Below are 22,651 nucleotides of genomic sequence, written 5' to 3'. Positions count from 1 at the left end.
TAATCAGACACAGGTTATTTGCGCAAAGACACCTTGAATTCATCAGCTGTCTACCAGAACTGTTGATGGAGTTGGTGGAACCACAGAAAAGACTAATTTAGAATATCTTCTGATTCTCAATTTTTAGGGGAAAAATAAAAATTCTTTGGGAAAACTTTAAAATTTTACAGTTGAATTTAATAAAAAATGACATTTGGGTCCAGTGTTAATTATAGTAAATTAAAATGAGTGAGTTCCAAGTTTTTGATTTATACATGTCTAAAACTTTGTGAGTCTGGAAGTTCCTGTTAGAAATGTATCATTTTGGGGCCGGCCCTGTGGCCGAGTGGTTAAGTTCGTGTGCTCCAGCTTCGGCGGCCCAGGGTTTCACTGGTTCAAATCCTGGGTGCGGACATGGCACCGCTCATCAGGCCATGCTGAGGCGGCATCCCACATGCCACAACTAGAAGGACCCACAAATAAAAATATACAACTATGTACTGGGGGGCTTTGGGGAGAAAAAGGAAAAATAAAAAAAAAATCTTAAAAAAAAAGAAGAAATGTATCATTTTTACAGTAAGAACCTCTCATATACCGGAGGACATGAAGCAATGAGTCCGCTAGCCCAAGAAACTCACTTTTATTATATTCTAAATTTACATATATTAAAATTCACTTTTTTGCTGTAATATTATACAAGTTTTAACAAATTGCACATACTCATATAATCACCACCACAGTAAGGATACAGGACAGTCACATCACTCAAAAAACCTACCTTGTGCTACTCCTTTCTAATCGAACCCTCCCCTCCCCCTAACCCTTGGCAACCACTGATATTGATGTATAATTTTGCTTTTTCTGGGATATCCTATGAATGGAATAAAAAAATAGTGACCTTTGGACACTGGCTTCTTTTCCTTGGCATACTGCACTTGACATCCATCCATGTGGTTGTGTGTGACAGTAGTTTGTTCCTTTTTGTTGCTGAGTAGTATTCCATTGTAGGGAGGTGTTGCTGATTGGAGGGCTTTTGGGATGTTTTTAGTTGTCAGTGATGGTGAGTAGAGCTGCTATAAACACTCACATAGGAAGTTTTGTGTGAATGTGTGTTTTTATTTCTCTGGTATAAGTATCTAGGTGTGAGATTGCTGGGTCATATGCAAAGCGGTTAACTTTATAAGAAACTGTCAAATCATTTTCCAGAATGATTGTAGCATTTTGTATTCCTGCCAGCAATGTATGAGAATTCTGGTTGTTCTGCAGCGTCCTCAGCAGTTGACGTTGTCAATTTTTTGTTTTGTTTTGCTTTTTTTTTTTTAAGATTTTATTTTCCCTTCTTCTCCCCAAAGTCCCCCCGTCCGTAGTTGTGTATTTTTAGTTGTCGGTCCTCCTAGTTGTGGTATGTGGGATGTCTCAGCGTGGCTTGATGAGCAGTGCCATGTCCGCACCCAGGATCCAAACTGGCGAGACCCTGGGCCGCCAAAACGGAGCGCGCGAGCTTAACCACTCGGCCACGGGGCCAGCCCCGTGTTTTGCTTTTTTTTTAATATACATTCTAATAGTGTGTGGTAGTATCGCCTGTGATTTATTATTTTGTGTTTTCCTAACAGCTAATCTTTTCAGGTGCTCATTTGGTAAAGTATCTGCTTAAATCTTTTGCCCATTTTTCAAATTAGGCTTTCTTATTGTTGAGTTTTATGACTTCTTTATAGATGTGAACACCAGGCTTGTGTTTGATATATGACTTGCAAAGATTTTTTTTTTTAATCGATAGCTTGTCTTTTCACTCTCTTTATAGGATCTTTCGCAGAGCAAAGTCTTTACTTTTGATGAGGTCCAGTTTATCATTTTCTTTTCTTTTATGGTTTGTGCTTTTGACGTCATATCTCTGCCAAACCCAAGGTCACAAAGATCCCCTTCATGTTTTTCTTTCTGATAGTTTTGTAGTTTTATGTTTTACATTTCGGTGTATGATACATTTTGAGTTAGTTTTTGTATAAGATGTAAGGTGTAGGTTGAGGTTCTTTTATCTGACATATGGAGTTCCAGTTGTTCCAGCACCATTTGTTGAAAAGACTCTCCTTTTTCCATTAAATTGCCTTTGCTCCTTTGCCAAAAATCAGTTCATCATATTTGCATGGTTCTATTTCTGGACTCTGTTCAGTTTCATCGATCTGTGTGTCTGTCCTTTTGCTAATACTACAGTAATTTTTAAAATTGGGGAGTGTGAGTCTCCTAATTCTTTTTGCAAAATTGTTTTAGCCATTGTAAACCTCTTTGCCTTCCCATATAAAGTTTATTGTTAGCTTGTCTCTACTTGAAAAGAAAATTCTGCTGGGATTTTGTTAGGGATTGTGTCAAATCCATAGATCAATTTGAGAACTGACGTATTAACTGTTAAGTCTCCCAGTCCATGAACATTGTAGGTCTCTCCGTTTACGTAGGGCATCTTTGGGTTCTTTCATAAGTATTTTGTAGTTCTTATCTATTTTTAAAGTAAGAAGCATCCATTAATTCTGATGCCTTAGGCATTTTTCACCCTTCTTCCTAACAAAAATGTTTTTTTAAAGTCTGATTTCATTTTCTTTCACTGCAGTAGGAACACCAGGAAACTCAATCATTTTTCCAGATTTCCACTTTATTTAGTGCTGGACCCAGGCCCTTAATGGTAGAATGTCCCCCTTGCTTAGGGCAGTGACTGTGTGTACCAATTCCATTGATGGAGCCAGCATCTCGTAAGTCACACTCGGGCAGAGAGTGTCCTCACGTCACTATTTCCTTTTTCTCTCCTTTTCATTTTAAGTTACAGTTTCTATCTTTGGGGAAAAGCAGGAGAAATCTAATTTGTAATGGATAGAACTAGTTGTCCACTCAAACAATAGAAAACTGAGTCATAAATTCTGTCTTCATAAAACTCCTCCATACTTTTGGAAAATGACTCATTTTTAGGCAGCGTCTGCCACAGATAGTTGCCAGAAAATGATCTAACTTGGATAAGCATGATGCTTTGTACAAGTTTCAGGGCCCCTGTCGAGAAAGTATTAGCAACTGGAGACCATTGTCTGCATGTCTGTGTGCCAGGCTGATTAGTTCATCAACACAAGTCAATGTAGCATTTGGAATGTTTTAGTTCAGTTCTTCTCAACGGTTAGCTTGCTGCAGAATCACCTGGAGAGCTTGTTAAAACACTGATTGTTGTGTCTGACCCCCAGAGTTTCTGATTCAGTAGTCTGGGATGGACCTGAGAATTTACGTTTCTAACAAGTTTCAGGAGTTGCTAAGGCAGCTGGTTTGGGGACCACTTTGAGATCCATTCCTCTAGTTTATCTGATTGAGTCACTAAAAAGAATCGATAACTTTAGAAAGTGCAACTGACTGAATTTCCCTAAGATCTTACATGTTTATGATGAAATCATGCTCACAGTGGTGGTGTGGAATGTACTCAGGCGTCTTGGGTTATTGAATGGGAACAGGAACTCCTCCACTCGGAGGCCTACCTGTTGCAGATGTGGAGGGAGGAAAGAAAGCTGTGTCATGTTGCTTTCTGCCTTCTCCTTTGGTCAAAGAAGGGTGGATGGATAACTAGAAATTTAACAGTTTAGTCTTATTTTAAGATTGGGTCTCAGGTACTCTTGCCTGTAGGAGATGTAAGATATTTGATTCTATTTCCTTTAGCCAAAAAATTTCATGCTAAATTTTCTAGGTTGAAAGCAGACTTAACTTGGATGCAGAGAGAATTCAGCAGTATTCAAAAGGAATTTGCAAGATGACTGTGTAATTCATTCTAAAATGTTCTAAAATGCTCACCATTGACTGAAGGGTTGGCTCCTATGTGTGTTGATAGAGCATCGATAGTATGGTAGAGTGGAAAGATCAGTCATTAACTAAGGAAATCTGTGTTCTTTTGTGCCTTGGATGCTCAATGTAGTGGCCTTGGATGCTCAATGTAGTGGCCTTGGATGAGGCATTTAATTTATTTGAGTCTCAGTTTGGTCAGGAAACAGGAGTTTTTAGAATAGATGATCTTTTAAGTTTCTTTCTGGCCTTGAGATTTTATGTTTCTGTTTACTTCCAACCAAGTAAATGATGCCTTACCTTACCTCTCACCTTCGTCCATTCCCATTATAAATTGAATGCCTTTCTGACAACTGTATAATACCCTGATATCAAAACGAGAGGAAATGTAATTAGCAAACTCATGAATTTCCTTTGCCTTAATTTTCAAAGGAAGAGATATTTGAATCATACTCTATGCTCTGTTCATTGAGATCTTGCCATATCAAATTCTTGCTACCTGTGTTGAAATAGGGAATTTGCACATCTTTCTAAAATGAACTCTTACTTTTGTCTGCAGATGTCAAATAGACAAGGCACAGCTGAGTAGGAGATGAAACTGTAGCTTGTTGCACATATAATATATGGAGGGCTGGAGTTTCTAATCACTTTTGGTTCAGTCAGCTGTGCAATGATGGCTCAGCTTTCGTCATCCAGCCCTGAATAGAACTGGAAGATCATCAGCAGGCTATTCTGGAGCCTACTTTTCTAAAGTGCTTTGAAGAGAGAATTTTTCATCTACTAAGTAGTGAAGAGCTCCTGATTAATAATCGCATTTCTTTTAATTGGCTTAAATTGAGGTGATTAGGAGGGAACAAAGGAGGGGTGAAGATTCTGGATTTCAGAGGCTCGTTAGCTCCTGATTCAGGTGGTTATGCACACACTGGGCCCAGGACACCCTATGGCCTTTCTTTACCTGCTCTCTGAGGCAGACAAGATTAGACAGACCCCAGGTGCTCTTCGCCCACTGATCCTTGCCTGTAGATTTAAGAAATCTTAAACTCAAGAAGGAAGCTGCACACACCCTGATTGCTTCAGGAGTCTGCAAACATGGGGCACTTGCTCTGAGATGGGTGTAAGCCTCATTGGGTCACTCACTGTAAGAAGGACCCCTGCCCCCATAAGGAATAGAACAGCCCACTCTCAAATTCACCTTGGAGTCCAGCAGAATTCATTCCAGTCTTGATGACTTAGGGAGTCAGATGGCCTTTGGAACTGAATGAAATGCAGCACCTTACCTAAAAGCCTGACTACCTACCGGCACCTGATGCCCATGTACTGTGACTTTATTATCTGTGCGACATGTCCAAAACATTTGAGTTTTCAAAACTCACAAAGGCTGGGCTAATTGGTGTATCACAGTAAAGCCATCTGACAAATTTTCATAACAAATCTAGAGAGGCTGGGAGGGCTTCTGTTGCTGCCGTTCTCCAAAGGCACCCTGGGTTTGAGAATCAGCTAATACTGATCCAATGACGCACAAACTAAAACTCTGGGATTATGGAAAAACAGAATTGAAGGCAGTGTTGACCTGTCAAGTTATGTGTCTGGGCATAAGTAGGCCACGATTTCTCCCTTTGCTTTTAACATGGATTCACAAAGAATTTCTTTGTTAACAAGCAGAAAACATAGAGTTGAACAAGCCAGAGGAAGAAATGATATCATGGCCCAGTTGAATCAACTAAGAAATATTTTTATATTAAAGACATTCTTTAACCTTATACCCATGGCATTCACATTCTTGTGTGTATTGAATGGAAGATTCATTTGAAAAGAAAGTTAACATAAATGGCCTCGTTAAAGATTTAAGGAATATTTTGCAATATGAGACTCACTACTTAAAATATGAAATATATTTTTCCTTCCCACTAATATTTTACAAGTTTATGGTGACATGAGGACAAGGGCACCCTGCAGTTGCCTTATAACTTATCATGAATGCATGCCTTTTGTCCACGTATTCAGCGAGGAAGCTCGCTTTTCCTCTGTCTGATTTTCGTTGGGGAAACCCATGCCTGTCCATCATTTGTGTGAGTCTGGTGTGTTATGTAAGTGCCCTCCCGTGACATGCCATTAAGTCTGGATTTGAGGTAGAGCTGAGTCTTTGCATTTTCAAATACGAGAGAGATGTTACCTGATACTCAGAGAATCTTGGCTGCAGTTTAGCAGCCATCTCTGGATTAGTTTACTGTTGTTTTATAATACTACTTTTTTGTTTTAACCAATTTCCCATTGTTTGCTGATGGAAATTGTTTCATGCTGGCAGGCAACTGTTAGGCAGTTCTGGGGTTTCTGATAAGTGGAATACCCATGTCGCTACTCATGTCAGCAAAATGGTAAGTTGGGTTTTTGCCGATCATACTTAAAGCTAATTTGAGACTGAAAATCTGGAGCCATGCAAATTTATAAATATAAGTACTATTTAATAGCAGACTGTGTTAGCTGCCTTAGTGGTTGAATCTTCAGTGATTGCTTTTTTTAATTCTGTGTGGGGAATTACTTGGGGATAATCTGGGAAAGGAGAGAAGCAGGAAGGAAGAGTGTGCGGCAGGCTGGGTGGGGAATGAACAAAGCTGTGGGCTTAGGGGTTAGAGCAGGCGTTCTTATACTTTCTGTGTGCCAGGAGCCCACCTACAGGCTGAGTCGTCATGGAACTCCTCTCAGAATTATGTTTGAATGCATGAAATAAGACGAGAAGGACTGCAAAGGAAGCCAATTGTATTGAAAACAATCATCAAAATATTTAAGAAAACAAATTTGTGATAGCGTAGTCTCTGCTTCGTTACCAACACACAAAATAACAACCTCCAGTGGTGGATCTGATGACTACTGTGATTTTTTAAGTAGTGATGAGCATCAATAATATTTTGAAATTGACAGCCACTGTGAGGTGATATGAAAATATATTTATTTCTATTGGCAACAAAGTCAGGTACTGCCAATACCTACCCTGGTTGGTTGCCTACATTCATAATGGAAAGAAAATGCTAAATTTCAGGTCGATGTTAATGAGAAGTAAAATGTAATTATTTTCCTGTCCCAGTCCCCAGGCCGGGAGCCCATGGATCTCAGATTAAGATCTCCCTGGTTGGAGGAACTTGGCTCAGATATTAATTTGGCCATTTACTGGCTCTGTGACCTTGGCCGCGTTAACTGAACCTCACAGAGTCTGTTTCCTCATCTGCGATAGCATGGAGGATACCCACTTGGTCCTCGGAAGGCTTGGGAATAGCATGCCCGGGCTCACTCCCTGTATAAAGATGGTGGCTTGAGGCATGTTATTTCCTCTGATTGGCTTTCTTTTAGCAGTTACGTTATAAAATGACTCTTGCTACACTTGCGGACAGGCTGAGGCAGACTTTCTACTAGGTAGCGAGCCAGAAACCCAGATTATAGTGAAAGCAGAAAATCCCTTTTACCTTTAGATTTTCTTAATGGTAGTTGACCCTTAAGGGGTATAAGGAGTGGGGTTATGGTACAATATGAAGGCGAGAAAGCATTATAAAATATTTGGGAAGGAATCTGTTAGGATATTTCCTGCTCGCCTTGTTGATCCAAAGCATTTACTTGCAAAGAAACAGCCTTTTGCTCGTTATAAAGGTTTTAACGATAACTAGAAATGGCATCGCCACCCAGCGTATTTGGGCACGAGCTTTTCCGTTTGTCCAGTAGCTCTCCTGATGATTGATTGGCTGCAGGGTGTGGGCGTGTCTTGGCTGCTTCTGGAAAAGGCAGGACCACCACCTTCTCCGATCACACCTTCTACCCCTGCAGAGCGTCCAAAAGTCTGGTTCCTCTATTAGGGTCTGGTTTAATGTGTGAGTGTTATTACTTAAGAGGAAACTCAGAAGGGCGGATACCGTGGTTTCGTATGAATATTTTCTTAAACAAACGTACGTCTCGGGCACAAGGATGTGTTCGTTTTCCAGCTCGCCACATGAGTCGGTCTGTGCACGGTGCTGTGCAAGCCGTCCTGTTTCTCTGATGGCTTTTAAAGGCAGGCCCTGTAGTGTCAGATCATCCCATCTGTGGGGCTGTGAGGTCTGTGAGGCAGTACGGTTTCAGAGTTTCCTTGTCCCTCGGGTAATACTAACACCCCATTTAATGTCTCCTTTTCATCAAGACCAGATTTGTCGTCTCACTTATTTCCCAGTGTCTGGCCAAGATAGTGATCTTTATGAAAACAAACTGGCAGTAACTCAAACCAGATAAGATGAGAGAGCTTCGCCTTGGCAGAAGGAAGCTGTTAAGGGGAACAGATGGAGACAGTGTCTAAACAGCTTCAAGAAGGTGTATGCTGGCTTATCTCAGAGGCGCTTCCTGTCTCCCAAGGGCTGTTTGAGTCAGGAGAGCTGCTGGGACCTGAAGACCTTCCCCAACCGCCCCCTACAATTCTCTATCGGCCTAGCACTCGAGGCTCACAGGAGACCTCTCCAGCTGTGCTCTGACGTTTCTGAAAACAGAAGTGGGAGTGCAACACAAAGAGCAAATACCGTAAACTGTTACTTGGTATCATTAGAAAAACAAGGTCTTGCAATTGATAGAGAATTACAAAATATACTGTGTATAGATTACTCATTTTCAACATATAATAATTAAATCACCAACACTGAAGACTGTAATTGTCATATTAATCTCTGAAGGTGTAGACAGGATTTTGGGAGTTTCCTGGGCCTGGCCGTTGCTGTGATCGTTAACGGTTCCTAACCAATCTCCTGCCTGCCTGTGGATGCTAAGCCTTCTGGGCAAGGGGAGGAAGACACAGCTTATCTGCATTCACCAGAGCCCAGGTCTTGGCTGTTAGCAATGTTTTACACTTCTCTTCTGTTAATCTAAACTTCAGAGTACCTAATCTGCCTTATCATGTATTAACTTGCTAGCTCACCTCCTTGTCTCGTGGTTTTCTTTCTTCGGATCCAGCCTGTTCAATCAGAAAGAAGACTGCATAGTTCCTCAAATTCTACTTGTACGGTGTCTTCCTCTTCACAATCTTCCCTTTGCTTCCCTTTCAAGTCTCCATTCTGGCCATCACGAGCTCATATGATGTCTTATCTTAGTCACCTTGTTCTCTGATCACCAGCATGGATCTTTGGCCTCGTGAAGGTGGCTAGTTTATTGTCAGATACCCCTTATTCCTTTCCATCTTTTCACTCTTGAGATTTTCTCTCAGCCAAATTCTATCCATTCTCCCAGCCTCGGTTCTGTTTTTTTCCTTCCTTCCTGGAGCCATTATTTCTTGGCCCACACTACCTCAGCAGCAGCATTGCATCCCTCTCACTGTCTGTCCCACACGCTTTGGTCATTTGGAATATTTGGTTTTATATCGGTCTTTTTTGTTTTCCACATATGACTTGTTTCCAGGAGTTAAAGCTCCTCAATAGAGGGGCCTCTGTTCTATTTACTTTACACGTTGCAGTTACTAGCAAGGCGCTAGTATACAGTAAGTGTTCAATCAATGTTTAGAGGAGGCAGGTGAAAGACACCACAAGTTAGATATCTCACAGGAGGAGATGGAGCCTTGATGTAGTCACAACATGTGCATCTGTTTTACAGAACCAGGAACTCAGTTTTTCCTACTTTATTCAGAGTTGATCCAAGCTCAGGGAACTGATTCACAAAACCAAGCTCAAGTTAGTGACTGCCAGTTCATTCACAATGAGAAATCTAACTTCTGGGCAACTGGAATATCTGTATCAGCTGCTCAGTGCATCCTTTTCCTTGTGGCAAGGTTGCTCTAGGGCCATCGATGGCCAGGATGGCACATTTGAAGCAGCTCTGAAACCCACTGTGTGCTCTCTAGACTCTAGGGCGTGGTGCCACAGCCTTGCACTTTAGCTCCATGTCTTCCTCATAGGAAACTCTTTGCTTTTAGGAATTGAAGGGCTCATCTGTAGACTTGCGAGTAAAATCTGGTCGGTGATGTTCTGAAGGCCAGATCTGAGTTGCTGGAGAAGCAAAGGGAATTAGACAGGAGCAGAGGCACAACCCGAACGCTTTGGAACAGAACTGCCCAAGATGGAACTTGGGGTATGACCAGACCCATGGGCCAGATGAATAGTATTCCTGAGCTGAGGAACTGGTGACTCTGAGTACAAGGGAGAGGACAGTTTTGAAGGAGCAGCTGGCAGTGTGGAGTGACGCTGATGGGAGATCAGAATATGAAGGAAAAGTATGACTGATGTCTGGTTAGTTTCTTTATTTTGTTTCTCCTGAAGCTGATTTGGCTGATAATTTACATATGAATAAGGGATGTTGTGAATAAGTCATCTTTAAACTAAATTAACTGAATAATTTTCACATGGAACTTCAGAGGATACAGAATAATACACATAGGCATAAAAATGCTTATTTTTAAAGTATGATTTAATGTGAAATTCATAATACTGATAGAAGCTGTGGGGGATTAATTCCCAGGATACTGCGTATTGTCCTTTTAACACTGGAGAGGATTTTTACAATCTCAGGGCTATGTGTCAGGAGCCTCTCTGTCCATGGACAGTGTCAAGGGCTGTTTCGAAGTGGCGTGAGCCCAGGAAGTCTGGTTGAACAAACACTAATGGATGGGCTGATGGAGAAGAAGTTCCCATCTCTGAGCGAGTGATAATCACTCAAACGTATATAAGAAGCTGAATGCAAGCTTTTTGCAACTGCCAGTAATCATGTTTGCCTAGTGCACCTGGGAGCAAGGAGCGTTCGGTTGGTCTAGAACAGAGGCTGGCACACTTTTTCTGTAAAGGGTCAGATGATTTTGAGGGTCATAAGGTCTCTGTTGCAACTACGCAGCTCTGCTCTTGTAACGTGAAAGCTGCTGTAGACAATACAGAAACAAATGCGTGTGATAGAGCTCCAATAAACTTTATTTATGGACATCAAAATTTGATTTTCGTATAAACCTGTGTGTCATGAAGTACTATTCTCTTTTCAAAGTTTTCCAACCATTTGAAGTATAGAAAGTATCTTTGACCCACGGCCTGTAATGCGCCCATTCCTGGTGTATAACATAGAAATAGGATGGGTTTAGGGGAGAAATGGTACAAAATACAGGCTGCTCTACATCTATAATAGTGTGGAAGGGAACTTCATCCAGCCTTTCTTGGCAACTGATGCTGCTTACACTGTTCATTTGCAAAAGTCATCTTCAAAACCCATGATTTTCTTAACTGGTTTCTTCAAACTGATTATCACGTTTCCCAAAGTACTGTTTTTGTCACTTGATTTTACAGGGTACAGGTTAGTACTAGATTTCTCCTGTTTTAAAACAAATTGTTATGTACACAAATGTGCATGTATCTGTGCATACACCACACACACACACAAACACACACCCACGCACACACACCCACGCACACGCACACACACACACGCACACGGGAGGGCTCTACCTTCACAGTTTCGAGTCCTTCTAATCTCCTTTTTAATTCACCACTCAGTGGTTCTTCATTCTCCATGTGTCAGTTTATTCTGGATGTATGTCTTAGTTTTCTTTTGGTAAAGTCCTGTTTCTTCCTATTCTTGCTGACGGAGGAAACCACAAAAAGGACTTCTTAAAATTAAGAAAACAATGTAACTTCAGCGGTGAATCTTCTCTACTTTGAGAAGAATCAGAGTTTGGGGTCCGTGGTTGACATCTAAGCCCCTGATGCGGAATTCACTCAGATTGGGAGCCTGTTGTAGAGAAAGCTGAAAAACGTCAGTCGGACATTTACAAAACAGCCCAAGTGTGAGCCTGTGTCCCGATGATGAGAGCTGTTGTTGATCCATGGTTAGTATGTTAAGACTGACAGGTGGACTCCATTCTTGGGAACGGTATCTTTTTTAAAAAACATTTGATTATTCAAGGAATACATGAATACGTTCTTGTCTTTTAAAATAGCATGAATGAGTGGGATTTCCCACTTGACACAGCCTCCCCCCTCAATGCTGCTTCCCTCCCCAGAGGTAACCATTGTTCTCAATTTTTGTGTCTTTCTAATCCATTTTCTATGTGTTTACATAAATTTTCATAAAATATTTCTTAATATAAAAATCATACCATATGGATTGTAATGAAAGTTGCTTTTTTGTTTTTTTACTTCATCTTCGAGAACACAGGTCAGCATCTTTCTTTTGCCATGCTTTCCTGAGGATAGCAAAGGGGACAGGAAAATCTTTCTGTGACTGACACTGTGGTGAGACGACCTCTGTTCTCCAGGTGTGGTGGCGTTTTAAAGCTGACTCTCTCATGGGATGCTCTTCAAAGCCCCCTCCCCCCATCTCTTACTCCCTTTCAGCCCCTGGAGCCCAGTGGTCCACCTCCATTTCTGCCTCCTAAGGTCATGTTGACCCTCCTGACAGCCCTTGAGGTCTGGACCTAAGACAAGCCCTGGATTGGCTCATTCTCTCCTGTGGACCACCCCCAGCCCATGGAGACATCTAGCACTCTTTGCTCCAACAGACTGAGAGGATGTGCCAGTACCAATGCAGAAGTAACTTTCCTTCACTCCCTGGATGCCAAGGCAGCTAGCCATCCTGCCTCTCATGTTCTAGATTCCCAGGGTAAGAGTCCAACACCAGCTGTCTGTGCTTCCTTAACTGTGGGGGACTCCTATGAAAGTCCCCACTGGTCTCACCAAAAACCCTCTTGTGAGGCAAGAGGGTGCTGTTCCCACCCTTCACCTAATGGGGAGAGGGAGCTGCATGTGGGTCTCACAGCAGCTCTTTCCAAAGAAATCCTCGCCCAGACCTTTGTCTGGACCCTTTTTATGGGAGAGAGACTCAAGTCTGGTTTTTGTTGTCTCCCTTTTGCACATTTTCCAAAGGTGTTTCCTAGCTCCCTTGGATACCTGACGTTGCTAGTGTCTTGTGTTGGAGTCAAAGCTTTCAGTGTCGCATCCTAGTGACGTTAAGTGCGGGCTCTTCTCTTCACGAGGGATGAGGGGATTATTGGGTCCTGGGGCTTGTATGATAGAAGACTGTCAAATTATTCACCAAGAGGGTCTTAGGTACCCACTACATACTTGCCAATACTTTATAAAATTGATCTTTAAGTTTTTTGCCAGTTTATTAAAAACTATGTCTCACTATTTCTTTTTCTTTACTAAGCAGCTCTTCATATGTGTGTTAGGCATTCTTATTTTTCTTTTCTATGAATTGACTCATCCATTGCTCAATTTTTAAAAAGTCTTTATTGATTTACAGTTCTTCGTATTTTCTGAATACTGCTCCTTTGTTATGTGGCAAATATTTCCTCTGAGCCTGGCCTTGTCTTTTAACTTTGGGAAATTGGACTACATCAAAGGCACCATAAATAATTTTCGTCTGTATGACTTTTTTGTTGTGTTTGACTTCAGAAGGCCTTCCTTCTCCAAGGTTATAAACGTAGTCTTCTACATATTCTTCTAGTGCTTTAATAGTTGAAAATTTTTAATGTTTAGAACCTTAGTCCATCTGGAATATTTTTGTGAACAGTAGGACTCTAACTTTATTTTCTCCCAAGTGGAGATTTGGTTCTCTCAACACTCTTTGTGTTGTCTTTTGTGTCTTTTGTTTTGTGAGTGGATGCCATTGAAAGAAAACACAAAGAAAAACCAGCAGCATGTTCTGTGGCCACTGGAATAAGGGGAATGAAAGAGTTATTTAAAGCATGGGGGAGAAGGACAGATCCTTGCTAAACATCCTAAAGGTCAAGGTGAGGTGATCTCTCAGTCCGGAAGATACCACTCTCCTGGAAAAGCTCCTGTAGCAGTGGACACGCAACATCCCTTGACGAGTGCACTGTCAGAGCATTTCCATAGAGGCGGTTGGTGAGGATGTGGACACTGATGGCTCATGAGCAAACCGTTGTAGGCAACTTGTTCGTAACTGTCCACTGCTTTCTAAGCTGGAAAAGTTTTTACTTGAACATTTTCTGTATGAATCTTTTATCAGCTCTAAGAGTTAAATTTCTTCAAAGAATGTATATGAGAGATTCTTTTTTTAAGTGAACCCTTAATTCATCCTCATTAATACTTTTTTAAAAATTAAGACTATTTTTTTAGAGCAGTTTTAGGTTCACAGCAAAATTGAGCAAAAGGCCCAGAGAGTTCCCATATAGCCCCTGCCCCTACACACGCACAGCTTCCCCCGTTATCAGCATCCCCCACCAGCGTGGTTCATTTGTTACAATTTGTGAACCTGTGCTGATACATCGTAACCACCCCAAGTCCATAGTTTACATTATGGTTCACTCTTGGTATTGTACATTCTGTGGGTTTGGGCAATTATTGTGGTATTATATAGAGTAGTTTCACTGCCTTAAAAATCCTCTGTGCTCCGCCTATTCATGCCACCTCCCTCCCTTTCCCTCTGCCCACCCCCAACTCCTGGAAACCACCAATCTTTTACTGTCTCCATGGTTTTGCCTTTCCCAGAATGTCATATAGTTAGAATCATATATTATGCAGCCTTTTCGGATTGGCTTCTCTCACTTAGTAATATGCATTTAAGGTTCCTCTGTGTCTTTTCATGGGTTGATAGCTCATTTCTTTTTAGCACTGAATAACATTCCGTTGTCTGGATGTGGTACAGTTTATCCATTTACCTAGTGAAGGACATCTTGATTGCTTCCAAGTTGTGGCACTTATAATAAAGCTGCTATAAACGTCCATGTGCAGGTTTTTGTGTGGACATAAGTTTTCAACTCCTTTCAGTAAATACCAAAGGAGTGTGATTGCTGGATCGTATGATAAGAGTAAGTTTAGTTTTGTGTGAAACTGCCAAATTGTCTTCCCAAGTGACTGTCCCATTTTGCATTCTTACTAGCAAAGAATGAGAGTTCCACATCCTGGCTAAAACTTGGTATTATCAGTCTTCTGGATTTGGGTCACTCTAATGCATGTGTAATGGTATCTCGTTGTTTTAATTTGCATTTCCTTGGTGACATAGGATCTAGAGCATCTTTTCATATGCTTATTTGCCATCTATGTATCTTCTTTTCCCATTAATACTTTTCAGTTTGTTTTCCCAATACTCTTCCAAATTGTTAGCGAACATTGTATTTAAGAGGTTGGGGAAGATCATGAAGATGCCTTAAGGCCCGATTAACCTGATATGAAAAAACCTTAAAACTGACATTCCCTGTATCTCCCCATCACTGTCCTGGGTTTCATGGTTAGATTGAGGTTCATTGTCCTCACCATTGGGAGAGTAGCTCAAAACACAATGTGATTGAAAAATATGTTTACTAAGAATTGTAAGCCTTTGTAAACCCCTCTTGTGTTTCTTTCACAAAATTAAAGCCAGTAACGACTGTCAGTTTGAATCCAGGATTTTTTGCCTGATTTTGTCTAAACCCTTGGACATAGACAGATTGAAATATTTGTCTGTTGGGCTGAGAGGACAGCAAGTGCAAAGGCTGTAGGGAGCGAGGGGAGCCTGGCACTTTCTAGAAGCTGAAAGAAGGCCAGTGAGGCCAAGCAGCAGGCAGGGGCTGGGGCTCAGAGCCTTGTGGGCAGGTGAAGGCTTGGGCCCTGGGGCTGGGGTAGTGGATGCCATTGAAGGGTTTTAGGCAGTTTGTACTAGACAAGAACTTTGGCTTTGTAAAGGCAAATTGGCAGTAGGCAAGAGTGGACCCAGAAAAAACAGTTTAGGAACCTTTTGCAGTGATCCAGGTGAAGGATACCGTAGTACTTTACGTTCATTGGCTGGTAAAATATAAAAATATTCATGTCTGTGTTTTCTAAAGTAGAATAAAAGCCCTGTAAGTTACAAGTATGGTATAAAAATTTTTTTTAACCTCAGTGTCATTTTAAAAAAAAAGCAGATCTGTGCAGGTCCAGTTACAAAATTTGCAGGGACCACTGCAAAATGAAAATGTGGGACCCCCTTGTTCAAAAATTACGAATTTCAAGATGGCGACAGCAGAGCATTAAACCAAATGTGGGACCCATGTGACTGCTGTGAAGCTCACCCTGGGTCTGTGTGATGGAATGACTTGAGTGAGTCTCCAAGAAGCTTCTCTCCACCCCTTCCAGTATAAGGCTGGGATTCCTGTGGTGTAGGCAGAGGGTCAAAGACGGAAGCAAGCTTGTGTCAGCTGACACTGTTCCTTAGCTGAAAGCCCTTGTTAACCTTACTAGTAGGGATCGATCAATTACAGACAGGGTTGAAGGCCAAATTGAAAATAAGTATTGTGAGCAGGAGAGGTAAATAAGGATGATGGTGGAAATTAAGAGAGAATCTTTGTTATATTATTGCTCATTTTTATTGACTATGGTTGATGAAAACATAACTAAGAGAAGGGAATACAGTTAACTTTAAATCTGATCTTTAGAACTATTCCGTACCAATACGTACCCATTTAACTGGCTTTCTAAGAACGTATTCTTGAATAGTGTTGGAGAACACTGGTTTGGGCAACAAGTTTCCTGTCAAATTGTGTGTATGTGTGGTTTTTTAAAAAAGGAATTGGTGAAACACAGCTTTTCATCTCAATTTTAAACGTTAGGATTCTTCTCCATTTATTTTGTGCCTCAAGAAAATAGCTCAAAAAACTTGCTGAGCTTTTCATAGGAGGTAGGAAAAATGTAAACTTCTTCAACTCTGAAAATTGAAAGCATGATATATACATATATTTTTACCTGCTAATGTCACAGAGGGAAGAGTAGTGACTGGAATCCGACAGTCTGAGATTTTCAGAAATTGGACGCTGTCATTCTTATTCGTAGTAAGCTCACTTGGTGAGCTCCGGACGGGAGAGCTCTTGAGAGTAAAGTCTGAGAACACCTTTTACAGCATAGCTTACATTTCTAGGAAAAAGATCTTGTGCTCGCTAAACCAAGTCGCTTTCAGCAATTTTCGTGACTCAGATCCCTGATATTTGCATAGTGATTCAACCGGCAAGGAGACTGGCTCTGAGATAATTTGGTTAAGATAAGTCCTCTGGTTAATGCTTTTTAAAGGTTAATAAAGGCCTTTCCTGAGTTGTGTGCTGTGCAGTGGTTTCCAGGGATTTTTAATTACCTAAAATGCTACCTCTGGACTGGGTAGCGATAGTATATTAAAGTATTCTTTTAGAGAGACCCACAAGGCCAGTTCTGGACAGTTGACATTAAACATGGCAAAATTCCAACGTGCAGACAGCCTGGCAAGTTTGAGTTCTGGTGCATTCTGTTCAGAACAAGTTTTTTGTGGTTTTTTCCTCAATAGTGCTTTTGTCTTTCTGCTAAAGGTCAGGCTGCCCTTGTCCAGTACTGGTGGTGTTCCTTTGTGAGAGTTCCTCAGGAAGGGGGTGGACATATTGACTTAGTTTTTATATTTATAACAACCTATCAAGGCCGGATTTTATAGATGTGAACATGTGAATAAAATCGTTTGCATTTTTAAACTGCTGGTGAGAAGCTGCCAATTCCCAAGTCACTTCAGACATCTGTCGCTCTCCTTTGGGCTCGTATCGCCCCTCTTTGCTCTTTGCTGTGGCGGGGCAGAACCAGCATGGATTGGGTTTTGGGTCGGGCTTATTTGGAATCCTGGTCCCATCATTTGGACTGTTGCTGTGGCACTTAGATTAAGTAACCTCTGCGACACGGGTACCCCCACTGTCTAGCAGAGCTGCCAGGCGAAGGCACTGGTAGGTTGCCTGCTACCTGTGGGTGTTGCCTACCTGTTAATTTACCTGGAACAACACCTAGGAGAGGGAGTGAGGTTTGACCTATGCCGCTCTTCTTCCCAGGGCAGTGGGGGTTGGCAGAAGCCTGTAGCTGAAGCCTGTTCCTTGGAGAGTGACCAGGAGGGGCCCACAGCTGACCCCAGCCTGCCTCAGGCTAGAGTATGTTCCTACTGTACTGTTGCTTTTCAACCGTACACAATTTATTTAGGAAAAGTTTATAATTTCTGTCTGTTTAGCCCTACTGTTAGTGTGGCTGGTTTCTTGAGGAGCCTCACTCCATTGGTGTGGTGGATAACAGCATGAAATGACTCTCATTCTCCCCAGGCCCGGCTTACAACTGGGCTCTCTCAAATCCCCCATTCCAGTTCCTGGATGATATATTGGACGTATTCTGTAATGCCTTCGTCTTTCTAAAACTCCTCATCTCCTATCCAGTTCAAGCCTTGTGCCTCTCCGACACTCTCTTCTGAGCTCTAGCTCCTCATGTGACAGAAAACAGGTTATTTAACTCTGCAAGTTGTATTGGTGGTGAGAAGGCATGTCCATCTGGCCCATTCTGATGCTGGAGGTCTCTGCACAGTTGGTGTGTGTGACTCTCCTGGGGCTGTTGCTTGGCTTCACCCCAGGCTCCTTTGCACAGGATCTGTTCAGAGGGGCACAGTGTCTCCCTCTGGCTTTACTGGGTGTTCCTGCCCAATTCGTGCTCCCAGTTCCTTCTTGGAGTCAGTGTGCTGTTGCCTGGCCCAGCAGCAGCCTGGCAGCCCTAGGGCTCCTGCCCCGCTGACCTCAACACTCCTGCAAAAGGAGCTGTGCAAACGACTGGGGTTGTAAAGAACTGGGATGGAGTGAGAATATTCCTCCCTGGGTCCCTCTAAACTCTCCTTACATGAGGTTCCTAGAGTAGGCCTCCCACCTTCCAAATCTCTTACTCAGAAATGGGTGCCAGTCTCTGTGTTTATGGGTGTCCCCCAGTCCAGATTATGGATCCCAAGTCCTCCCAACTCCCTGACATGCTCCGTTCTGCTGCAGTGCCAGCCCAGGTGGGCCTGTGGGTTCTGCAGCTCAGCAGACAGCCAGACAAGGAACGGGATGCCTTCTCCCCTTCTTGCAGGTACCCCGGGCTCTCCTAGATATTCTCTTAAAACCCCTCCTATGCTCCTAACTTGCTGGGAAAGCAGGTAGTAACCTGCACTAGACACTTTCCCTCCCCACAAAGCCAATATCAACCATTCTCCCTTTCCTGGGTGGCTGCCTGGAGGGAGGGGCTGTGATCAGCTAGTAGGACTGATGCTGTGACCTCTTGGTAAGCAATAGGGGACAGGGTCCGTCCCTATGTGTTTATGGCTCAATGTGCTTAGCCCCATTATCCTAGGCTTCCAGCTTTGGCTGTAGGAATAAGAAAAAAATCCCACTCAGTTAACTAGATCTTTATACTAGTAATATTCTCTTTTTTAAATATCTGCCATCTAGTCCTGGGATATTCTTCCTGTGCCTTCTTTCCTGCAGAAACAGGTTAATGCTTACTGGTACTTTTGCAGGATTTAAGTTGTGGGCTTAAAATATATCTCACTTTAGGAAGGTGCTATAGGGGTCTCGGTGGACATTGCTATGGTGTGAATGTTTGTGTCCTCCTAAAATTCATATGTTGAGATCCTAATGCCTGATGTGATGGTACTAGGAGATAGATTTGGGAGATGATTAGTTCATGAGAGTGGAGCACTCATGAATGGGATTAGTGTTCTTATGAAAGAGACCCCACGGAGCTCCCTATGCCTGCTGCCATGTGAAGTCACAGCGAGAAGGTGCTGGCTGTGAACCAGGAAGAGGGGCCTCACCCGACCGTGCTGGTGCCCTGATTTTGGACTTTCCAGCCTCCAGAGACAGACGTCATTTTAATTGACTATAGGGACAGGAAGTTCAAGATTCTCCAGGTTTTCTTCAATTCCCATCTTCTGACTCCTTGCCAGCAACTTGGAAATCTAAAGGCGTGTTCTGCTGGAACGATTGAATTGCTGCTGCCTCTTCACACTCACCCGGGAAAAGGACAAGCAAAATAAATGACAGTCTCACTTTAAGCAGTAGAGTTGAGGATTGGGTGTGAGACCCTATAGCACCTTCCTAAAGTGAGATATATTTTAAGCCCACAACTTAAATCCTGCAAAAGTACCAGTAAGCATTAACCTGTTTCTGCAGGAAAGAAGGCACAGGAAGAATATCCCAGGACTAGATGGCAGATATTTACAAAAGAGAATATTACTAGTATAAAGATCTACTTCATTTATTCGACACGTACAGGAGAGGAAAGAGAAACCACTGGGGGCGTGTGAGTGAAATGGTGAGCCCTCCTTGGGGAAAATTAATCTGGCAGCAGCATTAAACTGGATCATCTGGGGAGGGGGTGCTGGAGGTACAGAGCTCCAGCTCAGAGGTCCAAGTCCAGACGCGAGGTCAGAGGGCCTGAAGAGGGTAAGGGGCAGTGGGAGGGGAGAGAGGAGGGAGGAAGGGGAGAGGAGCAGAGTTGGTAGGCGCCAGTAGCTGATTGGGATGAGAACAGGAAGGGACATTGCAGTTTTAATCGGGGCTCAGTGAGAAGAGAGGGTATCCTGAACAGAAATAGGGAGTCAGAAGAGAAGACCAATTTGAGGGTAGGGGAGAGCAAGGCCACCACTAGCCCCTAGTGCCTTTGTGAGAGGGAAAAGGCATCTCCACCTGCAGACACAGAGACTGCCCAGTGGAGCACAGGCTGCTCCCCCAGGTCAGGATGCTGTGCACAGTGGGCCACCTGTACAACTGTATACGGTGGCCCTTTGGAAGATTCCTAGAGAGCAATGAGATTCCTACAGTCACACACTTCCTCAGGGCTGTCACATCTAAGTGCTGGTGGCTGGGGAGGAGGAGGTCCTTGTTCCTGTATTGGTTGCTGATAAAGCCAGCAGGTAAGAAAGGCACCTCCTTTGACTCCCTTCTCTATGTATATCCCTATCATTCCGTTTTTTTTTTTTAATTCTGGTAAAATATATATAACAAAAAATTTACCACTTTAACCATTTTTAAAGTTAACCATTTTAACCATTTTACAGTTCAGTGGCATTAATGCATTTACAATGTTGTGCAACTCTCACTGCTGTCCATCTACAGAACTTTTTTATCTTGCAGAACTGAAACTCTGCCCATCCATACTAACTCCCCTTTCCTCCCTGCCCCCCGCCCCTGGCATGCACCATCCCGCTTTCTGTCTCTACGAATTTGACTATTCTGGGTACCTCCTGTAAGTGGAACCATACAGTATTTATCCTTTTATGTCTCGTGTATTTCACTTGGCATAATATTCTCAAGGTTCATCTGTGTTGTGGCATATATCAGAATTTTATTTTTAAGGCTGAATAATAAAGCACTATATGGATATACCACGTTTTGTTTACTTATCTGTTGAGGGACACTTGAGTTGCTTCTACGTTTTCGCGGTTGTGGATGATGCTGCTATGAACATGGGTATAAGTAGAGATTTGAGTCCTGCTTTCATATCTGTTTGGTGTATGCCCAAAAGTAAACTTGTTGGATCTTATGTAATTCTATGTGTAACTTTTTGAGGAACTACCAAACTGTTTTCCACAGTGGCTGCACCATTTTACATTCCCCACCAGTAGTACATGAGGGTTTCAGTTTATCTCTGTCTTCACCAACCTTTGTTATTTTCTGTGTGTTTTTTAAATAGCCATCCTCATGGCTATGAGGTGATGTCTCGTGGTAGTCTGATTTGCATTTCCCTAATGTCCCCATTTTACTTTCATGCAGCTTCTAATAATTTTTATGATAAATTTAATAATTATATAAATATAGTACCTCGCCTTTTTAAAAACACAAAACAAAGCTCTACTTTTCGAGAATGTGCCGAGAAAGAGCAGCTGTAGCCCCTGTACACTCATGGCCAAACTTTACCCATCTGAAAACTTACTCACAGGCACATTTTCACTTCCTTTTGAAATGTTATAAAAGTTTAAGATGTTTCATTCAACATGCAGAGTGTTTAACTATTTTTTAATTAGTTTTGAGCATTTAAAAGTCAGAAGAGCTCTTAAAAACTTGGATTTCCTACTTCTTAGGAACTCCGGAAGGTAGGGCCTGAGTGGTCCCACATTCCCACAAGGCAGCAGTGGGCTGGAGCCCAGTAGCTGACAGACCCTCTAGGCCGGAGCCTGCCTCACCCCCGAGGCCTCTGTTTGCAAGCCTGCTAGAGTGGATTTCCTGAGGCTAAAGTTAGTCTGTGTTTATCCCAGTTTGTTAATAAATTAGGTGATTAGAAGTGACTAATACTTCTGCTCTGCCATGTTACTTAATACCTCCACTGACACTTTCTCGATAAAATCTGAAGTCTCCTTGTCATCTGTCCTTGCCTGCCTCAAGCCCCTTGGGGACAGGTCTTGCCAACAGATTAGTCCCTACTGGTTGAAAGTCGCTTTAAACTTGAGTGTTTCTTCTTAGCTGGAACATTTGAAATCGTGCTTCTTTATGTGCATAGGGCATGCATACTCTGTTCTCCCTCTGATGCAGCCTGGCTTGGTGGCTCTTCTGTGTGTTGCCACCTAATTCTGAGTCCTTGCTTGTTCTTCTTGTCCACAGTGATCATACTGGGAAACCTGCTTTTCCAAATGTGACTGCTAGCTTTATATTTGTGTGCCCATCCTTAATATTCTGTGTATGTGCTAGAATGATGGCTCAAGATGTAAGCATAGTTTATGTCCGTGGTCTGGAAATACGGTTAGCAATGTCTGTAGATATTTAGATTATAAAGATGGTAATTGGTCGGCTTAAGATCCTGTGTCTTACAGATAATCAGGACTGGAAGGTGTTAGGTGAGGCTGCCTTGCAGCCATGAAATGGAGGCATTGTGAAACCCAAGCCGGCCCCAGAACACCCTCGCAGCATGATTTGTTACTGCACAGAGCTGGCCCTAATGTCAGTCAAGCCACATTTCCTGAAACCTAAGAACACCAGGGGGTAATAGTGTTCTCTTATGACCAGCTCCTGTTCCCTAAAACCTTTGTGTGCCTCTCTGTGGTTTTCAGCCTGTCTCTCTCTGTGTGGTCGCTGATGACTTCTTTGAAGGTGAAACACTGAAGTGAACATGAAGGTGGTGGTAGAAGAATGTGATGATGTGGCTGGTTGCTTTGGGCAGACCTGCCTCCCCGCCTCCATTCTCCGGGTTTCTTC

General features: G+C 42.5%; 1 protein-coding gene across 4 annotated transcripts in view; it reads left to right on the top strand.

Moving 5' to 3' along the window:
• The window catches only part of IQGAP2 (IQ motif containing GTPase activating protein 2), a 267,741-nt gene that overhangs the window by 91,704 nt on the left and 153,386 nt on the right, over positions 1–22,651 (top strand). Inside the window, exon 1 of one of the 4 annotated variants that reach the window (XM_070517919.1) lies at positions 5,772–6,152. The exons of 2 other annotated variants lie outside the window; for them this stretch is intronic. In XM_070517919.1, coding sequence (XP_070374020.1) covers positions 6,127–6,152 — 26 coding nt within the window. In that variant the 5' untranslated portion in view covers positions 5,772–6,126. Of the gene's footprint in view, positions 1–5,771; positions 6,153–22,651 lie in introns of those variants that run through there. One more of the 4 variants, XM_070517920.1, reaches the window with a different exon arrangement.

Source organism: Equus asinus, chromosome 9 (assembly GCF_041296235.1).
Source record: "Equus asinus isolate D_3611 breed Donkey chromosome 9, EquAss-T2T_v2, whole genome shotgun sequence".
NCBI classification, from domain to species: Eukaryota; Metazoa; Chordata; class Mammalia; order Perissodactyla; family Equidae; genus Equus; species Equus asinus.
This window is presented reverse-complemented; position numbering and strand designations above follow the sequence as displayed.